The 26,937-nt window shown below is 29.7% G+C and overlaps 1 protein-coding gene across 2 annotated transcripts in view; it reads right to left on the bottom strand.

Moving 5' to 3' along the window:
- The window catches only part of LOC119603628 (titin homolog), a 178,665-nt gene that overhangs the window by 94,228 nt on the left and 57,500 nt on the right, over positions 1–26,937 (bottom strand). The window contains exon 4 of one of the 2 annotated variants that reach the window (XM_037955734.1): positions 22,630–23,863. The exons of the other annotated variant lie outside the window; for it this stretch is intronic. Coding sequence (XP_037811662.1) covers positions 23,781–23,863 — 83 coding nt within the window. The 3' untranslated portion in view covers positions 22,630–23,780. Of the gene's footprint in view, positions 1–22,629; positions 23,864–26,937 lie in introns of those variants that run through there. 2 annotated transcript variants of the gene reach the window in all.

The raw sequence follows: 26,937 nt of genomic DNA, 5'->3' as shown, positions 1-26,937 counted from the left end.
GTTCAGTTATATATGGACTAGGATAAATTACGGACCAATTTTATCAAATCTATCAAAATCTATATCCTTAAATAAGCACAATTCCTTACATAATTTACTTGCCTCTAAATAATACACAACAAATTAGTTCACAAACATTACCTTGAACTTGAACTCTACTATGTAGCATAAATATTTTAATATGCCTTTTATTATTTATAAATATAAATCCTTTACTAGACACTTTACTCTTAAGTAATTCTCTTCACACAAATAGGCTTAAAACAAATTGTTATACATTACTTACTTGTGTTTATATATAATAAAAAGACATGTAAATAATTCAGCTCTTATGCTATAAAACTTCCTTTCATTCGGATAACTATATATAAACCTACACATTTTGCCTATAAAAAAAAATATTTTAAATTTAAAATAAAAATCTTTTCTTATTTATGGTTAAAGGCCACATTTCATATATTTTTGTTTAAAGCTCTTTATAATCTTTTCAAAATTAAGTTTTCGAAACAAATTTCTTCTTCTGTTTACAAAATCATTTACGCAGAGATTTTGTTTAATTTTCATGCCTTTTCATCGTCAACATCATCATCATCATTCATTTCATTAGTTTGTATTTAAGTTAGAACTTAAGTAAAGTGTAGAAAGTTAAATAAACTAAATCATATTTTTGAGACACTGAGAGAAAAACTGATTTTACAAAAAGTTAAGAAAATATCTCTTAAATTAAACAAATTTTTTAAAGAAAAAGATTGGCAGATACTGACAACTTTTTTACAGGACAAGATTGTCAGATACTGACAACTTTTCTACAGGACAAGATTGTCAGATACTGACAACTTTTCTATAGAAAAAGATTGCCAGATTATGTCATTTTTTCTATATAAAAAGATTGCCAAATTCTGAAAATTTTTCTATAGAAAAAGATTGCCAGATTCTGACAACTTTTCTATAGAAAAAGATTGCCAGATTCAGGCAACTTTTCTATAGAAAAAGATTGCCACATTCTTGCAACTTTTCTATAGGAAAAGATTTTCTGTAGAAAAAGATTCTGACAACTTTTTTATAGAAACAGATTGCCAGATTCTGACACCTTTTCTATAGAAAAAGATTGCCAGATTCTGACACCTTTTCTATAGAAAAATATTGCCAGATTCTGACAACTTTTCTATAGAAAAAGATTACCACATTCTTGCAACTTTTCTAAAGGAAAAGATTTTCTATAGAAAAAGATTCTGACAACTTTTCTACAGAAAAAGATTGCCAGATTCTGACAACTTTTCTACAGAAAAAGTTTGCCAGATTCTGACAACTTTTCTATGGAAAAAGATTGCCAGATTCTGACAACTTTTCTATAGAAAAAGATTGCCACATTCTTGCAAGTTTTCTATAGAACAATATTGCCTGATTCTGACAACTTTTCTATAGAAAAAGATTGCAAGATTCTGACAACTTTTCTATAGAAAAAGATTGCCAGATTCTGACAACTTACCTATCGAAAGAGATTGCCAAATTGTAACAACTTTTCTATAGAAAAAGATTGCCAGATTGTGACAACTTCTGTCAGATTCTGACAACTTTTCCAGAGAAAAAGATTGCTAGATTCTGACAACTTTTTTATAGGAAAAGATTATCAGATTCTGACAACTTTCCTATCGGAAGAGATTTCCAGATTGTTTCCAGATTCCAACAACTTTTCTATCGGAAGAGATTACCAAATTGTGAAAACTTTTCTATAGAAAAAGATTGACAGATTGTGACAACTTTTCTGTAGCAAGATATTGCCAGGTTATGAAAACTTTTCTATAAGAAAAGATTGCCATACTTTCTATAGGAAAATCTTGCAGATTGTGACAATTTTTCTATAGCAAAAGACTGTCAGAATCTAACAGCCCTTCCATAAGAAAATATTGCCAGATTGTGATAACTTTTCTATAGGAAAAGATTGTCAGATTCTTACAACCTTTCTAAAACAAAATATTGTCAGATTCTGACAACTTTCTATAGGAAAAGATTTTAGATTCTGACAACTTTTTTATAGAAAAAATGTAAAAATTTTCCTATAGGAAAAGATTGGCAGATTCTGACAACATTTCTGTAGGAAAAGATTTTCAAATTCTACATTTCTAAAGGAAAAGATTGGCAGATTCTGACAACTTTTCTAAAGGAAAAGATTGGCAGATTCTGACAACTTTTCTAGAGGAAAAGATTGTCAGATTATAACAACTTTTCTATAGGAAAAGACATACTTCCTATAGAAAATTGCCAGATTTGGAGAGCTTTTCCGTAGGAACAGATATACATGTTTATTTTTAAAATATTACAAACGTCTCGATGTGCTTATACTTCCGTTTAAGGGTTTAGTTACTATGAACTTAAATAAACCTCATGACTTGTGGTGTATTAATTTTAAGTAGGTGGCATAAACTCCTTAACACAAGTTTCATAAATAACTTTAAACTTTCAAGGTTTCGAGTGTATGTTTGATCGTATGTATGGGCCCACTCCAGCAACCCTTTATCAAACTTCCCACATTCTTTGCTGGAATTTATAAACTTTGCAGGCTGAAGATGATTTCATTAACACTAGAAAATGATGAGTTTTTTTGGTATATAAAATTTATTTACGTCTACATAAAAGTTTTTTTTACTTTAGAATTTGTTGTAAAATATATCTGTACAAAAACTTAAGGAGCACTTAGTGTGGAGAAGTATGTAGTTTAAATGCAATGGAATTTTGAAAAATTTTACAAATAGTCAATGTGTGCTTTTTAGGCAGTATTATTTAAATATGTCGAAAAATCAATAAAGAAGACATTTGGTTACTTTTTATGTACCAGACAGTCTATCGAGAAGTCAATCGCTACAATTTGGCCCTTAGTAATCCTAATTGTAGTCGAAGAAACACCAAAACCACTCTTTTAAGGATCTCTTCCGACTGCTATTATACTAAACTTTATGCACTGTTACTTGCTGCCAAAATATGTTTAACCAGTATAAAGACAGTTTTATTTTTATTACCAAAAAAACAAAAAGAAAAAAACTTAATGTGGTATAAGTACTTGTACACATTATTTTATTACTCACATTGCATATAAAACGTACGTAATGTGTTAATTTTCACAGTTTTTCCTAATTGAAATAAATTAATGAGCAAATGAACGGAGGAAAAACTTACACTTTCAAGTGCATAATCATGTTATTCTGTGTTAGACAAAAAAACATTCACACAAAAAAGAAAATAAACTGCATCATAGAAAATGTGTGAAACTAATGATTGCAGAGAATGTGCAATTTAGTAATTAAGCTTTTTAGAAATTAAGACAGCTTCTTTTTATATGATACTCAAACTTAGACGTCAGGGCTTAAACCTGACAAAAATTAGGAAAATCTTGACTAAATTAGACAACGTTTACTTTGGCAAAGCTTGACAGAATCTGAAAAGTTTTCTATAGGAAGAGCATTCCAGAATCTTATAAGTATTTTATAGAAAAAGCTTGTCCGACCCAGAAAAGTTTTCTATAGGAAGTGCTTACCTGAATCATTTAACTCTTCCATATGAAAAGCTTGCATGGATCAGTCATCTTTTCGACAGAAAAAGCTTGTCTGAATCAAAAAATGTTTCTACAGGAAAAGCTTGTCTGAATCAAACAACTTTTCTATAAGAATAGCTTGTCTGAATCAAAGAACTTTTCTGCATAAAAAGTTTTACAAAATCGTATAACTTTTCTTTAGGAAAAGCTTGCCTGAATGACACAACTTCAATGGGAAAAAGCTTGCCTGAATCAGAAAACTTTCGTATAGGAAAGAAAAGTAAAAGAAAAGCTTGTGTCAAACAACTTTTCTATAGGAAAATCTTGTCTAAATCAGAGAACTTTTCTGCATAAGAAGCTTGCCTGAATCGCATAACTTTTCTGTAGGAAAAGCTTGCCTGAACGAGGCAACTTTTCTATACGAAAAGCTTACCCGAATCAGATACCTTTTCGATAGAAAAGCTTGGCTGAACCTGACAACATTTCTATGGAAAAAGCTTGACTGAATCAGACAAATTTTCTATAGGAAAAGCTTGTCTGAATCAGAGAACTTTTTTGCATAAAAAGCTTCTCTGAATCGTAAAACTTTTCTACAGGAAAAACTTGCCTGAATAACACAACTTCAATGGGAAAAGGCTTGTCTGAATCAGACAAATTTTCTACGGGAAAAGCTTGTCTGAATCAGAGAACTTTTTAGCATAAAAAGCTTGTCTGAATCGTACAACTTTTCTACAAGAAAAAGCTTGCCTAAATCAGAAAACTTTCCTATAGGATAAGCTTGCCAGAATCAAACAACGTCTATATCTGAAAAGCTTGTGTGAATCAAACAACTTTTCTATGGGAAAAGCTTACCTGAATCGTATAACTTTTCTGTACGAAAAGCTTGCCTGAACCTGACAAGATTTCTATGGAAAAAGCTTGCCTGAATCAGATAACTTTTCGATAGTAAGGCTTGCCTGAACCTGACAAGATTTCTATGGAAAAAGCTTGCCTGAATCAGATAACTTTTCGATAGAAAGGCTTGCCTGAACCTGACAAGATTTCTATGGAAAAAGCTTGCCTGAATCAGACAACTTTTCTATAGGAAAAGCTTATCTGAATCAGAGAATTTGTTTGCATAAAAAGCTTGCCTGAATGACACAACTTCAATGGGAAACAGCTTGCCTGTTGTTGCAGATAACTTTTCTGTAGGAAAAGCATGCCTGAATCAGACCACTTTTCTATAGGAAAAGCTTGCCTAAATCAGACAACTTCTCTGTGGAAAAAACTTTCATGAACCTTATAACTTTTCTATTAAAAAGCTTAAATTACAAAACTTGAATTACCCAACTTTTGTAAAAAAAAAATTCTCTGAATCGGACAACTTTCAGGCAATTTTTCTATATGCAAAACTATCTATAGGAACATGTTCCGGTAGTTGTGGTAATTATCTATGACATTCTTTCTTATCATTCATAAAACATTTTCATGCTCCTAACGTCATTTATTTCACTTGAAACAAATTCTTTTTGACATTCATCAAACAAAAAAAAAACGGCAACAGTTTGTCAACGACTATCAAAAATGTTCATACCAGTCATTCAGTCATTCGTTTATTCAATTATATACCAAGACCAAAACAAAAAAGCAAATAAACCAACAAAATACTAATGAAATTTTCATCGAAATTTTCTACAGTCTCTCGTTCGCACCAACACACATCACTTAGTATTTCCAATGAACAACAATTTCCGTGTCATTCAGTCATAAAAATTTCAATAAATCACACATGATTCGTAAACAACAACGAGAAAAAAATCACAATACCAAAATGCCAAACCACCACAGCTTAAATACAGAATGAATAAATCATAAAATTGAACCGAAACAGAAACAAAGAATAAAAAAAGGAAATCAAAAAATAAACACAAACACACTCAAAAAAAAAAGCTCACCGCAATAAATTTGCATTGAAAATGAAAAACCAAATGGTAAAAAAATCTAACAGGTGCTAAATTTTGTTGGTTCCCAGCATAGAAAAATCTGTGCGAATGAAGTTTTGACTTTTTTTTCTATATCTCTCTCTTTACTAAATCAATAATCCGACAAAACGATACAACAATCAAATAAAACATCTATGCAAAAATCTGTGAAAAAAAGTCTACTAAACAAATATGTATGCAAAATACCATTATAGTAAAAATACAATACAAATACTCACACAAATGCTAACAAAATGGTATTTTATATCCATAAGATACTTATTTTTGTGTTCAAAATTTGTTTGTTTGGGTAAAAATAACAACAATAATACTAAATTGTGTTAGTATGCAGACAAATAGTTTGTTATGTATTTGTTGTTGTTTCTATGGCCTTAATATTGAGTATCAATAAATTTTTCATAGATTTTCTAGTTTTCAACTTGAAATGCCAATAGCTGTTTTTGTTTCTTTTTCATGACAAACATTTTGACTTGTTTGAAAGGTTTTGATAACAGATTTATATGTATGTGTATTATGGTTTTGACATTTACTAGCTTACTTACTTCTAAAATCAAGCGAGACAAGGATAGCATGTACTGTGTGTGTGGGTTTGTGTAAAATCCTTTAAAATTTATAAATGCCAACATTTATCCTTGAACTATTTGATTTGTTTATTTGTTTTCCACAATCGTTGTTGAATTTTTCTTTCAAATATTTTCCAACCAGCAACAAAATAGTTTTGTATACTCGAATTTTACTACGGATTTTTTGGCAACTATTTGTAGTTTTACTTACGCCATATGTTTTCTTGTATGCCACCATTTCGTAGCAAGAGGTGGGTGTTGTTGACCTAATTTTCAACATATATATTGTTTAAAAGGGAGTAATGCTAATAGTAGGGTGGTTGTTTATTTGGTGTTTGAAAAAATGCATCAGCAACAACTACATCAACAACAACAAAACATTTGGCCATCAGATGTGCAAGAAGCATGCCATCATCATTATTGTACATTTTTGCGGCCAACTGCCTTGGCTTACAACGTCCTTGGTATGGAACAACAGCAAAGTATGTTTTCGTTAATCATAAATTAAAATAGGGGAAAAATAATAAATTAAATAGTTTATTTTACAACAAAAGAAAATTGTACGTTTCGTTTGGAAAAAGCTTGCTCGAATCAGACAAATTTTTTATAGGAAAAGCTCTTCTAAATGAGACAACTTTTATATAGAAAAACTTCTCTGAATCTGACAAAATTTCTGTAGGGAAAACTTCACTAAATCAGACAACTTTGATATGGGAGAAGCTTTCCAGAAACAGCTTTTTATAACAACTATGCTGTAGGAAAAGCTCGCCTGAACCACATTTATTTTCTTTAGGAAAAGCTTGCTTGAATCAGACAACTTTTTATAGGAAAAGCTTGACTGAAACAAACATCTTTTCTTTAGGAAAAGCTTGCCTGAATCAGACAACTTTTATATAGGAAAAGCTTGCCTCAATCAGGCAAATTTTCCAAATTTGCCTGAATTAGAAAACTTTTCTATAGGAAAAGCTTGCCTGAATCAGACAACTTTTCTATAGGAAAAGCTTGTCTGAATCAGACAACTTTTCTATAGGAAAAGCTTGCCTGAATCAGACAACTTTTCTATAGGAAAAGCTTGCCTGAATCAGACAACTTTTCCATAGGAAAAGCTTGCCTGAATCAGACAACTTTTCTATAGGAAATGATTGTCTGAATCAGACAACTTTTCTATAGGAAATGATTGTCTGAATCAGACAACTTTTCTATAGGAAAAGCTTGCCTCAATCAGAATTTTCTATAAGAAAAACCTGCCTGTATTAGACAATTGTTCTATAGTAAACGTTTGTCTGAATCAGACGACTTTTCAAAAGGAAAAGCTTGCCTGAATCATCCAATTTTTAATTTTCAAGCGATTAATTCTTCTATAGGAAAATATTCTCTACCAGGAAATTTTGTGATTAAAATGATTACCTTCCTTCAAAGCTCTTAACACAACAAACTTACAATGACATTGTTGTTATTGTATGTAAAATATTCGGTAGCTATTGTTGTTGATACTGCATACACATTTAAATCTACAACTGTCAAGAACAACATTATTTATCCACTTACATACACATTTGCATACGTAAGCTCACACATACTCCTGCACATACAAAAGATACAAACGAGCACGCACACACCCGCACTCAATTTACGTGCCCTAATAGATCCCCCCCCGAAAAAAATATAAAATCTGTATTGTTCAGAAAGTGTCCTTGAATGTTAATGCTGTATTGACCTCACACAGATACACAAAAACACATTCGCATACACTTAAATGCTATTAATTACAAGAGTGTGTTGGAGCGTTGGTATATTTGATTTTTTTTTTTTTTTTTGCCAGAGTATTTGCTCGATATTGTATGATGTCCTTTAATTTCAGGGTATTGTGTTTGTGTATTAAAAGCTAATGTGTGTTTTTGTGCAATACTAGACTTTGCCTTCAAATGACATTATAATTTACGCACTTTTCATTTCGTTTTGCATTTTAAATTCTTCATGTAGCTTTTAGAATTTGTTGTTGTTATTTTCGGAGATAAACTTTAAAATATTTTCGAATGTTTAAGATTGGGTAAATGTATACTTGCTAAAAAAAATTAAATTCAGCATTTTATCACATAATGCTCACATTAGTACATATTTATACTTATATTATTTACGACTAAACAAGTACATATGTGCTTTAAATTTAAACCGAAATACTAACAAGGGGTTGGAGAGATTATTGTATGCATGTATATGAATTTAGTTTATTTGATTTGTTTCTTTATTTTCATATAATGAACTAAACTAAATGTGGAGTCATGTATATAGAGCGCTATTTAAATATGTGCATTAGAGTGCAATTTAATGGAGTTTTAGTTTAATGTGGCTAATTTTGTGCGTTAAAACAAACTTTGGAAATAAAGTTTTTTTTTGGAAAACGGAAATTTTGTTGAAGTAAATAACGTTTAAGGGTAGAATATATAAAAATGCTAATAAGAACAAGTATGCAAGGTATGCTTGTCTTATAAGCTAAAAACTTGTTTCATTCAAGCAAGCTTTTTCTGTAGAAAAGTTGTCTGATTCAGGCGAGCTTTTCATATGGAAAATTTGTATGATTCGAGCAAGATTTTCATATTGAAAATTTGTCTGAATTAGGCCAGCATTTCCTCTAGAAAAGTTCTCAGTTTAAGCAAGCTTTTTTTTAGAAAGATTGTCTAATTCAGGCAAACTCTTTCTATAGATAAGGTGTCTGATTCAGGCAAACTCTTTCTATATAAAAGTTGTCTGATTCCGCAAACTTTTTCTATAGAAAAGTTGTCCTATTCAGTAAAGCTCTTTGAATAGAAAAGTTGTCTGATTCAGTAAAGCTTTATCCGTAGAAAAGTTGTCTGATTAAGGCAAGCTTTTTCTATAGAAAAGTTGTCGGATTCAGGTAAGCTTTTTCTATAGAAAAGTTGTCTGATTTAAGCAAGCTTTTTCCATAGAAAAGTTGTCTGATTCAGGCAATCTCTTTCTGTATAAAAGCCAGGCAAACTTTTTCATTGAAAAGTTGTCCGATTCAGGCAAACTTTTGCTATAGAAAAGTTGTCTGATTCAGGCAAGTTATTTCTATAGAAAAGTTGTCTGATTCAGGCAAGCTTTTGCTATAGAAAAGTTGTCTGATTCAGGTAAGCTTTTGCTATAGAAAATTTGTCTGAATCAGCAAGCTTTTTCTATAAAAAAGTTGTCTGATTCAGGCAAGCTTTTCCTATAGAAAAGTTGTCTGATTCAGGCAAGCTTTTCCTATAGAAAAGTTGTCTGATTGAGGCAAGCTGTTTCTATAGAAAAGTTGTCAGATTCTACTTGTCCTTACTTATCTTGCACCTAACAATTAATAATGTCAATAAAAACTTTTGTGAAATAATTTCAAGTCTTCTGTTGCTTGTTAGCACAAACACACCAAAATAAATCTTATTATGTAAATTATACTTAAACACAGGAACAAACAGTGAATACAAGACAAAAATCCATTTAATTTTTCACAAATTGTTGTCTACCCGGTAGACCTGAGTTAAATTTCTCAATTCTTCAGATTGCTAAATAGAACTTTCTATTATCATTCGCAATAACATTGCTAGTCTCATCTGTACATCAAAAGGTATTCGGAAGGGATGGTAAATTGTTATTTGATTTGCAGGGTTTCTTAACTAATACACACTTGCTTATTTAAAATCTCATGCAATACAAAATAAATATAGTATGATTTTAGGCGCTTTTTGGCAAAAACAAAATATCAAAGAAAAGACCTTGAACTTTTGTGACGCTTTCATTTAGTAGAAAAAATATAAAAACGGTTTTAAAGTATTTAGAAGCCATAAGTGAAAGATTTATGACGGCATAAACGAAAAAATACTTAAAATGGCAACGAAAAAGAAAAAAATATTTAAATAAACAAAAATTAAAATTCAAACATGAAATACTAAATACAAGAATTATACAAGAATTTGAAAAGGGGAAAAAACTTTAGGTTAAATAAATAAGCGTAACGTTTTAAAAAAACTGGAACTAAAACATAATTTAGAGCAAACTATTAGTATTTATGTTAACATTTTATTACATTTGTCACATAAATACCATTTTTTTAAGTTTTAGTTTTCTTTGTATCAACAAATTTCTCTACATAATAAATAATATAGTTTTAAATTCATAACAAATTTATGAAAATGTCCATCATCAAGTTTCATAAAAGGTGATGGTGGCGGTACAAACTAAAGCGCAAAGACGAAAGAAATCGTAAACATGCAGGAAAACTATGACATGAAGGAGTAGTGGTGATGTTGATACTGGTAAATACAAATGTATTTATGTATCTTTCAGTTTTAGTCGGTAATATTCTTTCTTTAGTCGCTTATTTATCCTCCAGACATTTGTACTAACAAGTATCTGTTGTGTGTGTGTGTGTGTTTGTCTGTTTGCTGGGTTTTCTCTGTGTCATGATATGACATGTGCCATGACTGTGTTTCTGTGGCTATGAGCTGCTTATATGAGATGGCAACAAACTATAGAAACACATACTAAATTGTGGTTGCCACAAAATGCACTACATACCGTACAAACTCTTATTTCATCTCAACCAGCTTTAACATATTTCATCGCCTCGCCTTCTATTGCATCGCTTCGTATTGCAATTCTAGTTTATCTAACATTTTTTGTTGCAAAAAAAAAACTGCAACATGTATAAAATTCATCTTTAAATATTCACAAAGAGTATATAAAAACGATATCATTCATCGTCATGTGGATTATAAATATATATACAAATATACATAGTTACAGATATATTTTTCATATATTTGTATATCAACATGTGTGTTGTGCTGCTAGTGTTAGATAACTTGTAATACTTGTATGTAGAACATTGTTTAAACATACATATATATTTACACGATTTACACTGACAGACAAATTGTACACCATTTACAAGTAACATTTAAAAATTAAAATTTTCATCGAATTGAACGCAAAGCTTTTCTAAAAAGAATATTGATCAGATAGCTACTCCGATTCAGACAATTATTTGATCTAAACGAGTTGATCCTAAAGAAAAGTTTTTCCTATAGAAAAGTTGTCTGAGTCAGGCAAGCTTTTTCTATAGAAAAGTGTCTGAGTCAGGCAAGCTTTTTCTATAGAAAAGTTGTCTGAGTCAGGCAAAGTTTTTTCTATAGAAAAGTTGTCTGAGTCAGGCAAGCTTTTTCTATAGAAAAGTTGTCTGAGTCAGGCAAGCTTTTTCTATAGAAAAGTTGTCTGAGTCAGGCAAGCTTTTTCTATAGAAAAGTTGTCTGAGTCAGGCAAGCTTTTTCTATAGAAAAGTTGTCTGAGTCAGGCAAGCTTTTTCTATAGAAAAGTTGTCTGAGTCAGGCAAGCTTTTTCTATAGAAAAGTTGTCTGAGTCAGGCAAGCTTTTTCTATAGAAAAGTTGTCTGAGTCAGGCAAGCTTTTTCTATAGAAAAGTTGTCTGAGTCAGGCAAGCTTTTTCTATAGAAAAGTTGTCTGAGTCAGGCAAGCTTTTTCTATAGAAAAGTTGTCTGAGTCAGGCAAGCTTTTTCTATAGAAAAGTTGTCTGAATCAGGCAAGCTTTTTCTATAGAAAAGTTGTCTGAGTCAGGCAAGCTTTTTCTATAGAAAAGTTGTCTGAATCAGGCAAGCTTTTTCTATAGAAAAGTTGTCTGAGCCAGGCAAGCGTTTTCTACTGAAAAGTTGTCTGATTCAGTCAAGCTTTTTCTGTAGAAAAAATGTCTGAGTCAGGCAAGCTTTGTCTACAGTAAAGTTGTCTGAGTCAGCCAATCTTTTTTCTAAAGAGAATATTGATGAAAAAATTTTCCACAAAATTTGTTGGAAATTGTGTTGCAAAACGTGCATAGACTTTTATGCAAAAAAAAAAAAAGTACATGTTAAAAATATTTTATTAACAAAAAATATAAAAAAAGTAGCAACAGCAAACATGTGCAAAGTCTAAGAGGATTTTTTTATTTAACTTAATTTTTTTTTTTCTTTAGTATAAATTTAGTTTTTTGTTCTACATTTTGTTGTTTTATGGCCCAATTTCAGGGCATCAACGTCTAAATCCATGAAGATCTCAATGAATGACAAACAGCGTTAAATGTAGTTGTATGAATTTGTTTTTTTTTTTCTCTCTCGTCTTTTTCTGTGTTGAGTCTTTCACTATAATATGAATGAACTGGCATTTGTTGAATTTTAGTTTAGTTTTTTTTCTGAGAGCTTTTTTGGGGTAAATGTGCTCAATATATGTTTTTTTTTTCGAGAAAAATAGAAAAATTGTTAAATATTTAAAGAAAATGTTTAAGGTTTGTTTTTAAAGAAAACTATAAATTTTGAATAGTTTATGAACGAAGTAGCAAAAAATTTTAGTTAAATCTAAGGTCTTAATAGGTATTTGATACATGTATGATAAAGTTTATCTATTAAAATTTTTGTTAATTTTTCCTTTTAATTTAAAACTTTAAAGTTGAAAATAATTCAATAAATTTAAAAACTAATTTCAACTTGCAATAAAATGAAGCTGTATAATGAAAAATTGCCAGGAATAAATAACATGAAGCTAAAAAAAAAGAATCTCCAAACAATTTATGGGATATATAGGTTAAAACGCCTTAAGGGACACATGAAACAAAAATCATTTCGCATACACACACACATCCTTCAAAACATACAAACAAACTAACCCACACTATGGCAAACTAAAATAGACAAAGTACCCCTAAGAGTGTTGACCTCATCACCTCATGTTGTTGCATGTGTGAGTGGAAAATATAGTAGTTGTGTGCCACACACACACACATTCTATTTAAAGGAGGAGGATTGAGGGAAAACAACGTTATTATCCTTCAGCATATTGATGGCAACTAAGTAAGTAGAAAAATATTCTTGTCCAAGTGTAATTGTATGTGTATGTGTCAATATAATTTTGAGTGTCCTTGTTGGCAATTTTCATTATGGCTTCGATGTCCTCTATACTCGTTCTTCTGCTATCGATATTGAAGTTCTTGTTGTTGCTATTGTAATGTAAAGTAAATCCCTGAAATCGTTACAGTTTTTTCTTTCTACATGTAACAAATTGAATTTTCTTTGTTGTATTTTTTGCAGTTACTACTTTTGGTGTCATTTACTGTGTTGATGCAAAATGTGGAGTTGTTGTTTAAAAAAAGCTTGCTCGCCACATATACACACATATATGTATACATATGTACATGTCTTCATATTAACATTGACCAATATTTATACATGTGTGCATGCTTATGCCTGCACATTTATGTTGGTCATTATATTGCTGCTGTGTTGCTTTGTCTTTTGGTTTTCCTATTGCTACTGCTGCTGTTTTTTTTTTTAGTTTTTTATCTAGATCAATATAATTGCTAGTTTCCATTTTAATTTCCCTTGTTTTTATTGTTTTTTTGCTGCAGTAGTTTTTATTTTTTTTCTTTAGTTTACTGGATAGTTTGCATCATGTTGAAGAATTTAATTACTTTGTTAAAGCATCATTAAACTTTAAATGATTATTTTAATTTTTTTTTTTTTTGCTCTCTATTGCAGTTTAAGTTTGATTACAGTTTTATTATGGAAATATAATTAAATTTGAGTTTGCAAATGTTTGGTAAAACTTACAGGTGTTTTTTGTATTGATTTTATATAAATTCAATTAAATTTGGCATTAAAAAGTTGTTCTACAATAACGTTTGAACAGTTGGATAATAAAATGAAAAGAGAACTAAGAAAAATTGTATAAAATAATTTAATAGGGAACTCAGAACAATTCCACCCCAATATATTCATGTCAACAGAAGTGTGATAGACTAATTTATAGTAAATACAGCAAACTAGTCAAGACTATAAACTGGCTATAAACTTATTTATAGCCAAGACAATAGACTAATCTATAGTCAAGACTATAGACTAATCTATAGACAAGACTATAGACTGATCTATAGTCAAGACTACAGATTGATCTATACTCAAGACTATAGATTGATCTATAGTCAAGACTAGAGACTGATACATAGTCAATACTATAGACTGTTCTATGGTCAAAATTATAGAATGATCTATAGTCAAGACTATAGACTAATCTATAGTCAAGACTATAGACTAATCTATAGTCAAGACTATAGACAAATCTATAGTCAAGACTATAGACTGATCTATAGTCAAGACTATAAACTGATCTATAGTCAAGACTATAGATTGATCTATAGTCAAGACTATAGACTGATCTATATTCAAGACTATAAACTGATCTATCGTCAAGACTGTAGACTGATTTATAGTTAAGTCTATAGACTCATCTATAGTCAAGACTATAGACTAATCTATAGTCAAGACTATAGACTAATCTATAGTCAAGACTGTAGACTGATCTATAGTTAAGTCTATAGACTGATCTATAGTCAAGACTATAGACTAATCTATAGTCAAGACTATAGACTGATATAAGTCAAGACAATAGACAGATCTATAGTCAAGACTGTAGACTGATCTATAGTCAAGACTATAGACTAATCTATAGTAAAGACTACAGACTAATCTATAGTCAAGACTATAGACTGATCTATTGTCAAGACTATAGACTGATCTATAGTCAAGTCTATAGACTGATCAATAGTCAAGACTATAGACTGATCTATAGTCAAGACTATAGACTGATCTATAGTCAAGATATATATTAAAAACTATGGACTGATCTATAGTCAAGACTATAGACTGATCTATAGTCAAATCAGTCTATAGTCAATACTATAGATTGATCTATAGTCAAGTCTATAGACTGATCTATAGTCAAGTCTATAGACTGATCCATAGTCAAGACTTTAGACTGATATATAGTAAAGAATATATACTGATCTATAGTCAAGACTATAGACTGATCTATAGTCAAGTCTATAGACTGATCTATAGTCAAGACTATAAACTGATCTATCGTCAAGACTGTAGACTGATCTATAGTCAAGTCTATAGACTGACCTATATTCAAGACTATAGAATAATCTATAGTTAAGACTATAGAATAATCTATAGTTAAGACTATAGACTAAACTATAGTCAAGACTATAGACTGATATAAGTCAAGACTATAGACTGATCTATAGTAAAGACTGTAGAGTGATCTATAGTCAAGACTATGGACTGATCTATAGTCAAGACTATAGACTGATCTATAGTCAATGTAGAGGTGTAATCGATGGGCCAAAGTACGAATCCATCAAAGAAATCAAAGTCATATGTATTATTACTAAATCTATATAATATATCGAAATCATATTAAGACACTCACTGTGTCTGACCTTCAACATTAATTTTTTTGGAAAAATATCCAGACTAATAAACACTTTGAGATTTTATTCATTTGAAATAACCAAGCACTGAAACGAATTTTGTTTGTACAGATTTTAATTATAAAATTTAAATAAATAAAAAGCAAAAAAATTCTCTAATATTTACAGTTCATTAGTTTTCATATTTAAACAACAAATCAAAGACCTTTTTCATAAAAAATTATCAAGAAATAAAACCAAATTTTAAAAGAATATAGAAAAAAATCAATGGTAAAGACATTAAAAGCAAACAAGAGGAAAATCGTTTTCATACACACAAAAACTTTCACCCTTAAATAATACTTTTCATACTATACATATGATTAATTTTAATTTCTTGGTAATTTAATATTACGTATATGTATAAAAAGTGGTGATAATAAACGTTACGAGAAGGGTGTTGCTTTCACAATTTCATTTTTAGTTGATGTTTTTATATTCAAGAAATTTTCTTTTGTTCTCTAATTGCTAAAATAGAAATTCTAAAAAAAGTAGAGGGAAAAAAACCCAAAAATAATGAAGTCAATTGTTCTTTAAAACCACATTTACTTGACTTCTTTCTATATGCTAGATTTTTTGTTGTATTTTTTGGCAAATTTAACAGCCAACAAGAACATATTTTCGATTTTTTTTTTTTTGTTCCCCCACATAATAAATAAGGGAAAAACGAAAATGAGAAAGAAAAAAACGTTAAAGTACTACTTGACATCTTTTTGGCTCACGGAGCCAAACAATGAAAAGTCATTGAACACAGAGTTGGAAAAAAATCAACAGAATTGCTTCCATATACATATATATGTACGTTTGTTTGTTTGCATGTTTATAAGTGTGGAAAATATTGTAAAAATAAAAGTAGAGTTTTATATAAAGGACACTTGGGTTTACAGGAAAAAAAAATATTGCTTTCAAAAAAATAAAAATCAGAAAAAATACAAAAATAAAGTTAAATTGTAAAAATGTTTGAGTTAAACTTTAACACACACTCTGTGCAGCAAGTGTTGCTACAAAATTTTTCTCTTATGAACATTTCAGCATGACATATGAAGTGGTCGTTTTTATCATTTATTTGAATTTTTTATATTTTTATTTAGGTTGAAAAAAATATACAGCAAATTGCAGTGGTTTAACACTTTGTTAAGAAGGCGTTTTTAATTACACTCTTTAGTATTTTTAAACTTTTTTTGCTTTGCAGCTATTAGTAATTGAAATAATTAGTTTCAATTTAAAAGGATTTCTATAGTTTTGAATGTCAATTGTAACAGAAAATAATAACTCAAGAATGGCCTAAAGTGAAGACTATAGAAGAGTCCAAGACTACAGGCGACTCTATAGTCAAGACTAAAGATTACTCTCTAGATAAAACTATAAACTGATCTATAATGCAGAATATAAATTGATCTATAGTCCAGACTATAGACTGATCTATAGTCCAGACTATAAATTGAACAGAATTTAGACTGATCTATGGTCAAGCTTATAGGCTGATATATAGCCAATACTATAGACTGATCTATAGTCAAGACTATAGACCGATCAATTTTCAATACTATAGACTGATATATAGTCCAGACTTTAAACTGTCTTTAGTCGAGACTATAGACTGATTTGTGGCGAAGGCTATAGACTGCTCTATAGTCCTAACTATAGACTGCTCTATAGTCAAGACTATAGGCTGCTCTATATTCAAGATTATAGACTGCTCTATAGTTAAGACTATAGAATGCTCTATAGTCCAAACTATAGACTGCTCTATAGTCAAGAATACACGTATATTAATCTATAGTCAAGGCTATAGATTACTCTCAAGCTTATTGATTTATCAATGGTCTAGACTATAGACTGATCTATAGCCAATACTATAGACTTATCTATAGTCAAGACAATAGACTGATCTATATTCAAGACTATCGATTGATATATAGTCCAGACTATAGACTGATCTATAGTGCAGACTACAAACTGATCTATAGTCCAGAATTTAGACAGATCTATGGTCAAGTATATAGACTGATCTATAGTCAATACTATAGACTGATCTATAGACAATACTATAGACTGATCTATAATCAAGACTATAGACTGATCTATATTCAAGACTATAGACTGATTTGCGGCGAAGGCTATAGACTGCTCTATAGTCAAGACTACAGACTAATTTGTTGCGAAGGCTACAAATTAGAGCAGTCTCTAGTCAAGACTATAGACTGCTCTATAGTCAAGCCTATAGACTGCTCTATATTCCAGACTATAGACTGCTCTATAGTCCAAACTATAGACTGCTCTATAGTCAAGACTATAGATTAATCTATAGTCAAGACTATAGATTAATCTATAGTCAAGGCTATAGATTACTCTATAGTCAAGACTATAGATTACTCTATTGTCAAGACTATAGACTGCTCTATATGCAAAACTATAGATTACTCTATAGTTAAGATTATAGATTAATCTATAGCAAAGATATTTCAAACAATAGTCTGTAGACTTAAGATTGGTGATTTCCTATAATATAGAAAAATCTAAATTTAAACATTATTCCATCAAATCAATCAAAAATACTTAACGGGTACTTAATATTTATTTCCTATATCTATTAAATATTAATCATACGTTTAGTATAAACAAATGACAATCATACGCACCTAAGCACCGTTACGAATCATTTCGAAAACACTTGCTGCAAACAAAACGTGTGTAAACAAACCATTACAAAAAGAAAACAAAGTATTACATGAATAAGTTGACATGTCAACCACACAATCACATACATTGCGAAAAGGAAAATAACAGAAGTTAAATATCAAATCAATTGAGCAAAACGGAAACAAAAAACATGATAAAGAAACGCAAAAAAACACTTGTTAAACTTACGCACTAAAAATTCCAATACACACTTTAAACACACAAACGAGAAAACACCGGTAAATAAATAAAATAAAAACAAACCTACACTATAGTTCGCAATAAAACAACATGTTTCATTTTCCATTCTGTTCCTTTAGATACAGATACACAATGAGCCAGAGAAAACCGTATGAAGATGAGTACGAATACAACAAGAGGAAAAACCAGAAACGTCATGTAAAAACAGTTTTTGTTGTTTTTATTACATAGCTTCTGTGAATGGCAACAACACATAACCAGCACAACTCATACCTCCGAGAGGAAGGGAAGACACGTGTTTGCTATGAACTGTGCTACACTTTTATGGCATTTTCTGTTTTGTTCTCTAATTCTTCAATATTTTTGTTGGTATTTTTCTTTTTCGTTTAACCATTTTCTGAATGACGTAGAGAAAAGACGAAGAATGGTGTATAATACAATATCAAGACTACAACAATGTAATGTAGTATGTGTATTCAGAAAGCCGGTTATTTGTATATATATATATATTGTTACACACACACATACTTATTTATGTATAGAAATAAAATTGTTTATGTGTGTACGTTATTTATACATACACTTGTATACATGTATATGAAAAAACAGGGAATCCTGAGGGATTTTTTTTTTTTTTTGCACAAAGATGTAGAATTCTAGGAAAATTCTAGAGAAAAATATTTTAGTTGTTGCAAAAAAAGTGAGCGAAAAAAGAACTCTGAAAATGGTATAGAAAAAATTATATCTACATTTATTTTATATATATAGAAATTATGTACTCTTAGAGCGGAAGTGGAAATAAGTTGTAAAAAAAGAATAATGGCAACAAGAAAAAAACAGCAGCAGTGGCAATAGCAGTAGCAATGTAAACTGAACAAATAATTCACCCACACAATGCTGACGATGATGATATGACGACAATTTACAGTGGATTTGTTAAAAAAATGTAATTCAATAAAAAAATTAAAATTTTTCAGATTTAGTTTATCGTAAAATTCTACGTATACTTGATTTAAAATGTTTGAATTCAATATTAACCATACGTTTATTAGTACTTATTATGATTACATATGCATCGTTTACACTAGAATACACTTTAAATTTTCAACAAAGGCCTCTGTAATCAATTCGATAAAAACATAAAGGAAATTTTCAAAATTCCAAAAAGTTCTAGAAATTTTGAGAATTATAATAGAAAATACCTTAAAAAGATTTTTCAAGTTGATCAACATAAATATATGCTGCAGCTCATATAAAATTCCCATTCTTAAGAAGAAATTATATAGAAATTAGGTGAGTATGATTACTATATAATTCATACCAAATTAAATATTAAGTATACGCAGTGTTCTAAAATCCATGGTATATTAATTGCGAAAACTATTTCATAAATAAGATTTAAACCACTTGTGCGATTCGAACTAAATTTGGCATGTTAATATAGTTTAGCTATTAAAATATATATTCTAATTCAATTAAACTTTCAACACAGTTGGCATTTTTGTGTGCGAAAGTTGTAAAAATATTTACCGGGAATCTTTTGATTTTATTCAATTTATATAAAACTGAAATTAGAAATCTTTTAATCTTACATCAATCTACATTGTCTTCCTCTAGTCCACGTTTATCCAGAATACAACAGAGTATCCAATGTCCAACAACTTTTTAGATTAAACGTCACCGAATAGTATTTTTAACATCAAAATATACTCTTTTTAATATCAGCCTATAGTCAAGACTTTAGACTAGACTATAGTTCAAACTTAAGACTAACTATAGACCATAGTTTAGACCAGAATATAGTCAAGACTATAGTCAAAACTGTAGTCTATACTTTAGGTTAGTTTATATTTCAGATTAGAATCTAGCCCAGAATATAGTATAAACTATAGTCCAGACTATAGACAAGACTATAGTCCAGATTATAGTTGATACTTTAGAAGAATATAGAGCATAGTCCAGACTATATATTAGACGATAGTTCAGACAATTACCCAGACCTTAGACAATAGTCCAGACAATATTCTAGTGCTTTTTACTAGATAATAGTCCAGACTTTGGACTAAACTAGAGTCCTGATTATAGTCCATGCTTTTGTCTGAAATAGAGTCTGGACTATAGTCCTAACTAAGTCAATACTTTAGACTAGACGTTAGGTCCGACTAGACTATATTCTAAACTTAAGACTAACTATAGTCCAGAATTTAGAATAGAATATACTCCAGACTTTAGACTAGAATATGGTCAAGACTATAGTCTATACTTTAGATTGGACTATAGTTCAGTCTATATTATATACTAGACTCTAGTCCAGAATATAGAATAAACTATAGTCCAGTCTTTAGATAAGACCATAGTCCATACTATAGACTATAGTCCAGATTATAGTTCAGACTATAGACCAAACTATAGACCAGATTATAGTTCATACTTTAGACTAGACTATATTCCAGACTTTAGACGAATATAGACCATAGTCTAGACTATATATTAGACGATAGTTCGGACAATATCCCAGACCTTAGACTAGACTATAGTCCCAATTATAGCCCATGCTTTTCACTAGACAATAGTCCAGACTTAGGCTAAACTATAGTCCAGATTATAGTCCATGCTTTTGTCCATATTGTAGTGCTAACTATAGTCCATACTTTAGGCTAGACTAAGCCACGAGTACACTATAGTCCAATCTTTAGACTAACTGTAGTACAGAATGTAGAATAAAATATAGTTCAGACTATAGTCTATACTTTAGATTAGACTATAATCCAGACTTAATTATATACTAGACTCTAGTCAAGAATATAGAATAAACTACAGACTAAACTATAGTCCAGATTATAGTTCAAACTTTAGACTAGACTATAGTCCAGACTTTAGACGAATATAGACTGTAGTCCATACTATTAGACGAAATTTCAGACAATAGACCAGATCTTAGACTAGACTATAGTCCATGCTTTTCACTAGACAATAGTCCAGACTTTGGACTAAAGTATAGACTAGACTCTATTCAGCCAGATGCTTTTGGCTGAAATAGATTCCAGACTATAGTCCATATTTTAGTCTAGACTTTAGTCCCGACTAGATTATTTAATAGACTCAAGTCCAGACTTTAGAACAGAATCTAGTCCAGACTTTAGACCAGAATTTAGTTCAGACTTTAGACTAAAGATTGTATGGATTATTGTCCAGACTATAATCAAGATTGTAGTTCAGACTTTAAACTATCGAATTCACTTTATCTGAAAGCAATTATTGATGGTTCCGTATGATTCATATTAATAATAAACTTATAATACTGTACGTATGATTAATATTTAATTTAATTACAATAGTTATAATAAGTATACGTCTCCTTGTTGAATAATTTACTTTATCTAAATGGAAAATGTTACTGACACGGACAACACCAGAAATTTTGTATTTCGAACTTCCTTTTTACCCACTGTTCAATGACGACAATGTATGAGTATAAAAAGTATGAACAAAAACCAAAAACTGCAAGAATGTTAGTAACAAGTTCTTCTTAGTAATGAGCAAAGCATGTAGTAGTACATCTGTGTGGAAAAAGACTGGCTAAAGGATAATAAAAAATAGAGGCTGAGCCGGGTAGTTTAAAAAAAACGCTACTCTAGAAACAGGGAGTGAAATTGCAAACAAAAACAAAAAAAAAACTAAATAAAAAGAAAACTGCTTATAAAAATACACAAGCATACAAAATTTTTCCCTAACATTTTATACATATATAAGGAAAATATAGAAAATTTTCTACACAAAGTGAGAAAAAGACTAGAATTTTTTTGTATAAGAAAAATTTAAATTATGTTAAGAAAAATGTTTTTTGTTTTGGGAAGGAAATTAACAAATATTTATTAAGCAAGGAATGATTAAATTCTCTAACACTTTCTGTAATAATTTTCATATTTTTCTTTTTTTGGTAAAACGCCCTTTTCTGTTTAGGGAACAGAGATTATTTTTAATTTTTTCTTGTAATTTATGCGGTGTTTTCATTAATTTGTTTCGACTGATTTATAGTTGTTGACATTTTATGTGGTTTACAAAACCATTTAACACACAATTAGCAATAATAATAATAACACGCACATACTTTTAGGCGCTTAATACATTTAACAACGACACGCTACCGCATTTATTAAATATAGTTTTGTTTAGCAGCCTGGAATTTCATTTATATAAAGAGATTTTTGCATGTTGTTAAAGATTTTTTCATTTTTAATTTGCATTTAAAATTTTCTTTAATTTATTTTTGAATTTTTATTAAAAAATTTTATTTTTTCTTTTGTTGTTTTAAGTTTCAATACAAAATCGTTATTTTTATTGCGTTTTAAATAGTTCGACTTTCAAATTCATACTAAAAAAACTCTCTAGATTTTGTGTGAGTTCAATGATACAAAGTTGTAGTTGTTGTTGCTGTTGTACTAAAACAACAACTATAGCAAACAGCAGCTAAAAGAAACGTTGAAAGAAGCACAAGAAAATGAATGAAAAAACGACACACAACAACAACGTCATCTGTTTTTTATAAGTATTTTTGCAAAGATGGAAATATTAAATGTAGGAAAAGTACTAAATGTACTTATGAAATAGTACTTTTTACGTAAAAGTACCAAATTTTACTTGAATCACTTTTATCTACAAATATTTCTTCATATTTTCAAATTTCCTCCTGATAAATCCCCCGCCAAAAAAAGTACTTTTTCATCTCTTAGTCATGCATTTACAAAAGTACTAAAGAGCTGAAATGTAAATAAAATGAAACTCAACGTGTTTTTACGAGGACATTTAGTTCAAGTGTTTGTACTCGTGTCGTCTCCATGTGTATGTGAGAGTATAAGCGTTGTTTTGTTTTATTTTTGCACGTTTTTTCATGTACAAACATGATAAAACATACAGTTAGCTTGAGAAAACCCCATAACGGTAAATTCACCAAATTCAACATGCCTTAAGCTCTCTCTTTCTCTCTTCTTCTCTATGCCATATAAACCAGCTCTTGGTCGTTAATTTAGAAAACTTAAACAAACCTTTCATACATAAATTTTAAACTAAGAGATTTCTCCAAAATTAAATACTCTTTGCGACTTATGCTCTTTTTCAACATTTTCGCAAATTTTCTTAATACATTATGAACTTCTTTCTCGCTCTTCTCATACAAATCGCTTTAAATCGCTTTTTTTACTTTAGTATGGCTTTTCATCAGCTTATATTTATAAGATTTTCTCTGGTCAATCAAGTTTTCCATGTTATCTGTGTTTGTCTATCTGTCCGTTCGCTTGTTTTGCTTATGGTTTGTTGTTGTTTTTTTAAGCTGTTAACGTTATTAGTGACAGTTTTTTTTTGTCTAGTATTTGTATTATTTATGACGTAAAAACTGTTTCATTGTGGAATTGTATGTATTACGTTTTATTATTAAGTGAAATTTTAAGTACTTTCTTGAGATAGATTTTAATATGACGTTTTGTGTTTTTGTGAAAATTATAATATTTCTAGTAAAAACTTACGTAAATTTTTAATACTATGATGACTAGATGAAAGGTAGAATGTTTTATTTGACTTACCTAAAAAGAAAGAAAAAAAATACAATGGAATTATTAAGATATTACCACACTTAAGTACATAATTTAACACTTAAATATTAAAAATTAAAATTAGTTAGTTAGTTAGTTAGTTAGTTAGTTAGTCAGTTAGTAGTTAGTTAGTTAGTAGTAGTTAGTTAGTTAGTTAGTAGTAGTTAGTTAGTTAGTTAGTTAGTTAGTTAGTTAGTTAGTTAGTTAGTTAGTTAGTTAGTTAGTTAGTTAGTTAGTTAGTTAGTTAGTTAGTTAGTTAGTTAGTTAGTTAGTTAGTTAGTTAGTTAGTTAGTTAGTTAGTTAGTTAGTTAGTTAGTTAGTTAGTTAGTTAGTTAGTTAGTTAGTTAGTTAGTTAGTTAGTTAGTTAGTTAGTTAGTTAGTTAGTTAGTTAGTTAGTTAGTTAGTTAGTTAGTTAGTTAGTTAGTTAGTTAGTTAGTTAGTTAGTTAGTTAGTTAGTTAGTTAGTTAGTTAGTTAGTTAGTTAGTTAGTTAGTTAGTTAGTTAGTTAGTTAGTTAGTTAGTTAGTTAGTTAGTTAGTTAGTTAGTTAGTTAGTTAGTTAGTTAGTTAGTTAGTTAGTTAGTTAGTTAGTTAGTTAGTTAGTTAGTTAGTTAGTTAGTTAGTTAGTTAGTTAGTTAGTTAGTTAGTTAGTTAGTTAGTTAGTTAGTTAGTTAGTTAGTTAGTTAGTTAGTTAGTTAGTTAGTTAGTTAGTTAGTTAGTTAGTTAGTTAGTTAGTTAGTTAGTTAGTTAGTTAGTTAGTTAGTTAGTTAGTTAGTTAGTTAGTTAGTTAGTTAGTTAGTTAGTTAGTTAGTTAGTTAGTTAGTTAGTTAGTTAGTTAGTTAGTTAGTTAGTAGTTAGTTAGTTAGTTAGTTAGTTAGTTAGTTAGTAGTTAGTTAGTAGTTAGTTAGTTAGTTAGTTAGTTAGTTAGTTAGTTAGTTAGTTAGTTAGTTAGTTAGTTAGTTAGTTAGTTAGTTAGTTAGTTAGTTAGTTAGTTAGTAGTTAGTTAGTTAGTTAGTTAGTTAGTTAGTAGTTAGTTAGTTAGTTAGTTAGTTAGTTAGTTAGTTAGTTAGTTAGTTAGTTAGTTAGTTAGTTAGTTAGTTAGTTAGTTAGTTAGTTAGTTAGTTAGTTAGTTAGTTAGTTAGTTAGTTAGTTAGTTAGTTAGTTAGTTAGTTAGTTAGTTAGTAGTTAGTTAGTTAGTTAGTTAGTTAGTTAGTTAGTTAGTTAGTTAGTAGTTAGTTAGTTAGTAGTTAGTTAGTTAGTTAGTTAGTTAGTAGTTAGTTAGTTAGTTAGTTAGTTAGTTAGTAGTTAGTTAGTTAGTAGTAGTTAGTTAGTTAGTTAGTTAGTTAGTTAGTTAGTTAGTTAGTAGTTAGTTAGTTAGTTAGTTAGTTAGTTAGTTAGTTAGTTAGTTAGTTAGTTAGTTAGTTAGTTAGTTAGTTAGTTAGTTAGTTAGTAGTTAGTTAGTTAGTTAGTTAGTTAGTTAGTAGTTAGTAGTTAGTTAGTTAGTTAGTTAGTTACTTAGTTAGTTACTTGGTTAGTTATTACAAATTCCTTCTTCATATCATACCAACTTTTTCAATATTGATCTAATACAATATAATATATATGATCAATATAATACCAAATCCGCATATTCTAACTACATAAGTACCCCAATTAAGAAAAGATAAATTATAATATGCAGTCACCCTCTCCCTTTCCCCCCTCACTAAATCCCTTGCAGTAACAACATATAAAATATGGCATAATTTCTGCATATTGTGTATGATTTATTTAAATAGAAACAAATACTCAGCATGTTCAACATCCTGCCACTATATCCGGTTTTTGCTTAAACTTTTAAAACTCTAGCAGCAAATAAATCACACCCAATTTTTAGCACTTGTTAGTAAAAATTTTGTCAGTTTTTTTTTTATTTTTATTATTATTTTCAAGACAGAAAATAACAAAAACGTAAAAAAACTAATAACATTACAGTCAGTCGAGACGAGTCGGAAAAAAAGAAAATAAATTCCTTTCGTTAACAAGACAATGAAACTCCTACACAGAAAAACTCACATCCACTGCTGGGCCACTGGCTGCTGTTATGGATGTAATTTGTGTGTGTAATTTTTGTTGCTTCTTTCATTCCACTTTCTGCTCCTTCTATGTATATTTTTCATGGCTGATGACATTTTGGAAGCGCCCCATTTTTGTTGCTTCTTTCAATGTATATTGAGGGGTAGGTGCGAAAACTGGTAGCGTACAAGACCTAAGACACAAATTTGTTGTTTAAGGCCAAGACAATGTGTAACCGAGCCAGCGAACATACGCGTCAAGTATAGAGTAAAAACTTAAACGGATGCTAAACGCAAAAATTTACAGGCAGAGGAGGACGAAAAGAGCGAAAAAAAACAAACGTGCACAAGTAGCAGTTAAAAATCATTTTTATGAAAAATAGGGAATACTACAAACATCAAGTGCTATTAAATCCCATGTACTTGCAGAGGTTTAGAGTTAAATTGTAGAAAAATAAAAGGTATTTGTTTAGGTAGTTTTTAAATACAGTTTCTTTGAGTCCATATAAATAATGAAGTCCGTCTGAAAGCAAATTTTCCAAAGGCTTCAAATTTATTTTACATTTGTTAGTTTTTCAATCTAAGGCAGTGGCTACCAAAATCAAAATTCCCTGTCACTAGAAAAGTTCTAAATGAAAACAATACAAAACATTCTCAGGCATTCCCTTACTATTTTCATAACCCCAACTGTTGTTTTATCCACATGCATGAATATGTTATTTATACATTCTCATACATTCCCAGCTTTTATTCCGTCTGCTCCAATGGGAACCGGAATTCATGTGCAGGCACATTTATTCTTTTTTATTTTAATGATTCTGATTTTATTCTTCTTCTAAAAAAATAAAATATCAACAAAAACATACATACAAAAAAAAAATCAAATAAAAAACAGGACACCTAAAACAATTTGTGCTTGTACGTTTGCATGTAATTGTGTTAATATGTGTATGTGTTCAAGCATTAACATGCTGTGTTTTGTATGTTCCTGCCTGCTGTTAAACATACAACGAA

This window comes from Lucilia sericata, unplaced genomic scaffold (genome assembly GCF_015586225.1).
Source record: "Lucilia sericata isolate MDLA Ls3-8-SP2 unplaced genomic scaffold, ASM1558622v1 Contig000318F_arrow, whole genome shotgun sequence".
NCBI classification, from domain to species: domain Eukaryota; kingdom Metazoa; phylum Arthropoda; class Insecta; order Diptera; family Calliphoridae; genus Lucilia; species Lucilia sericata.
Note: the sequence above shows the minus strand (reverse complement) of the source record. Positions and strands in the feature narration are given on the sequence as shown.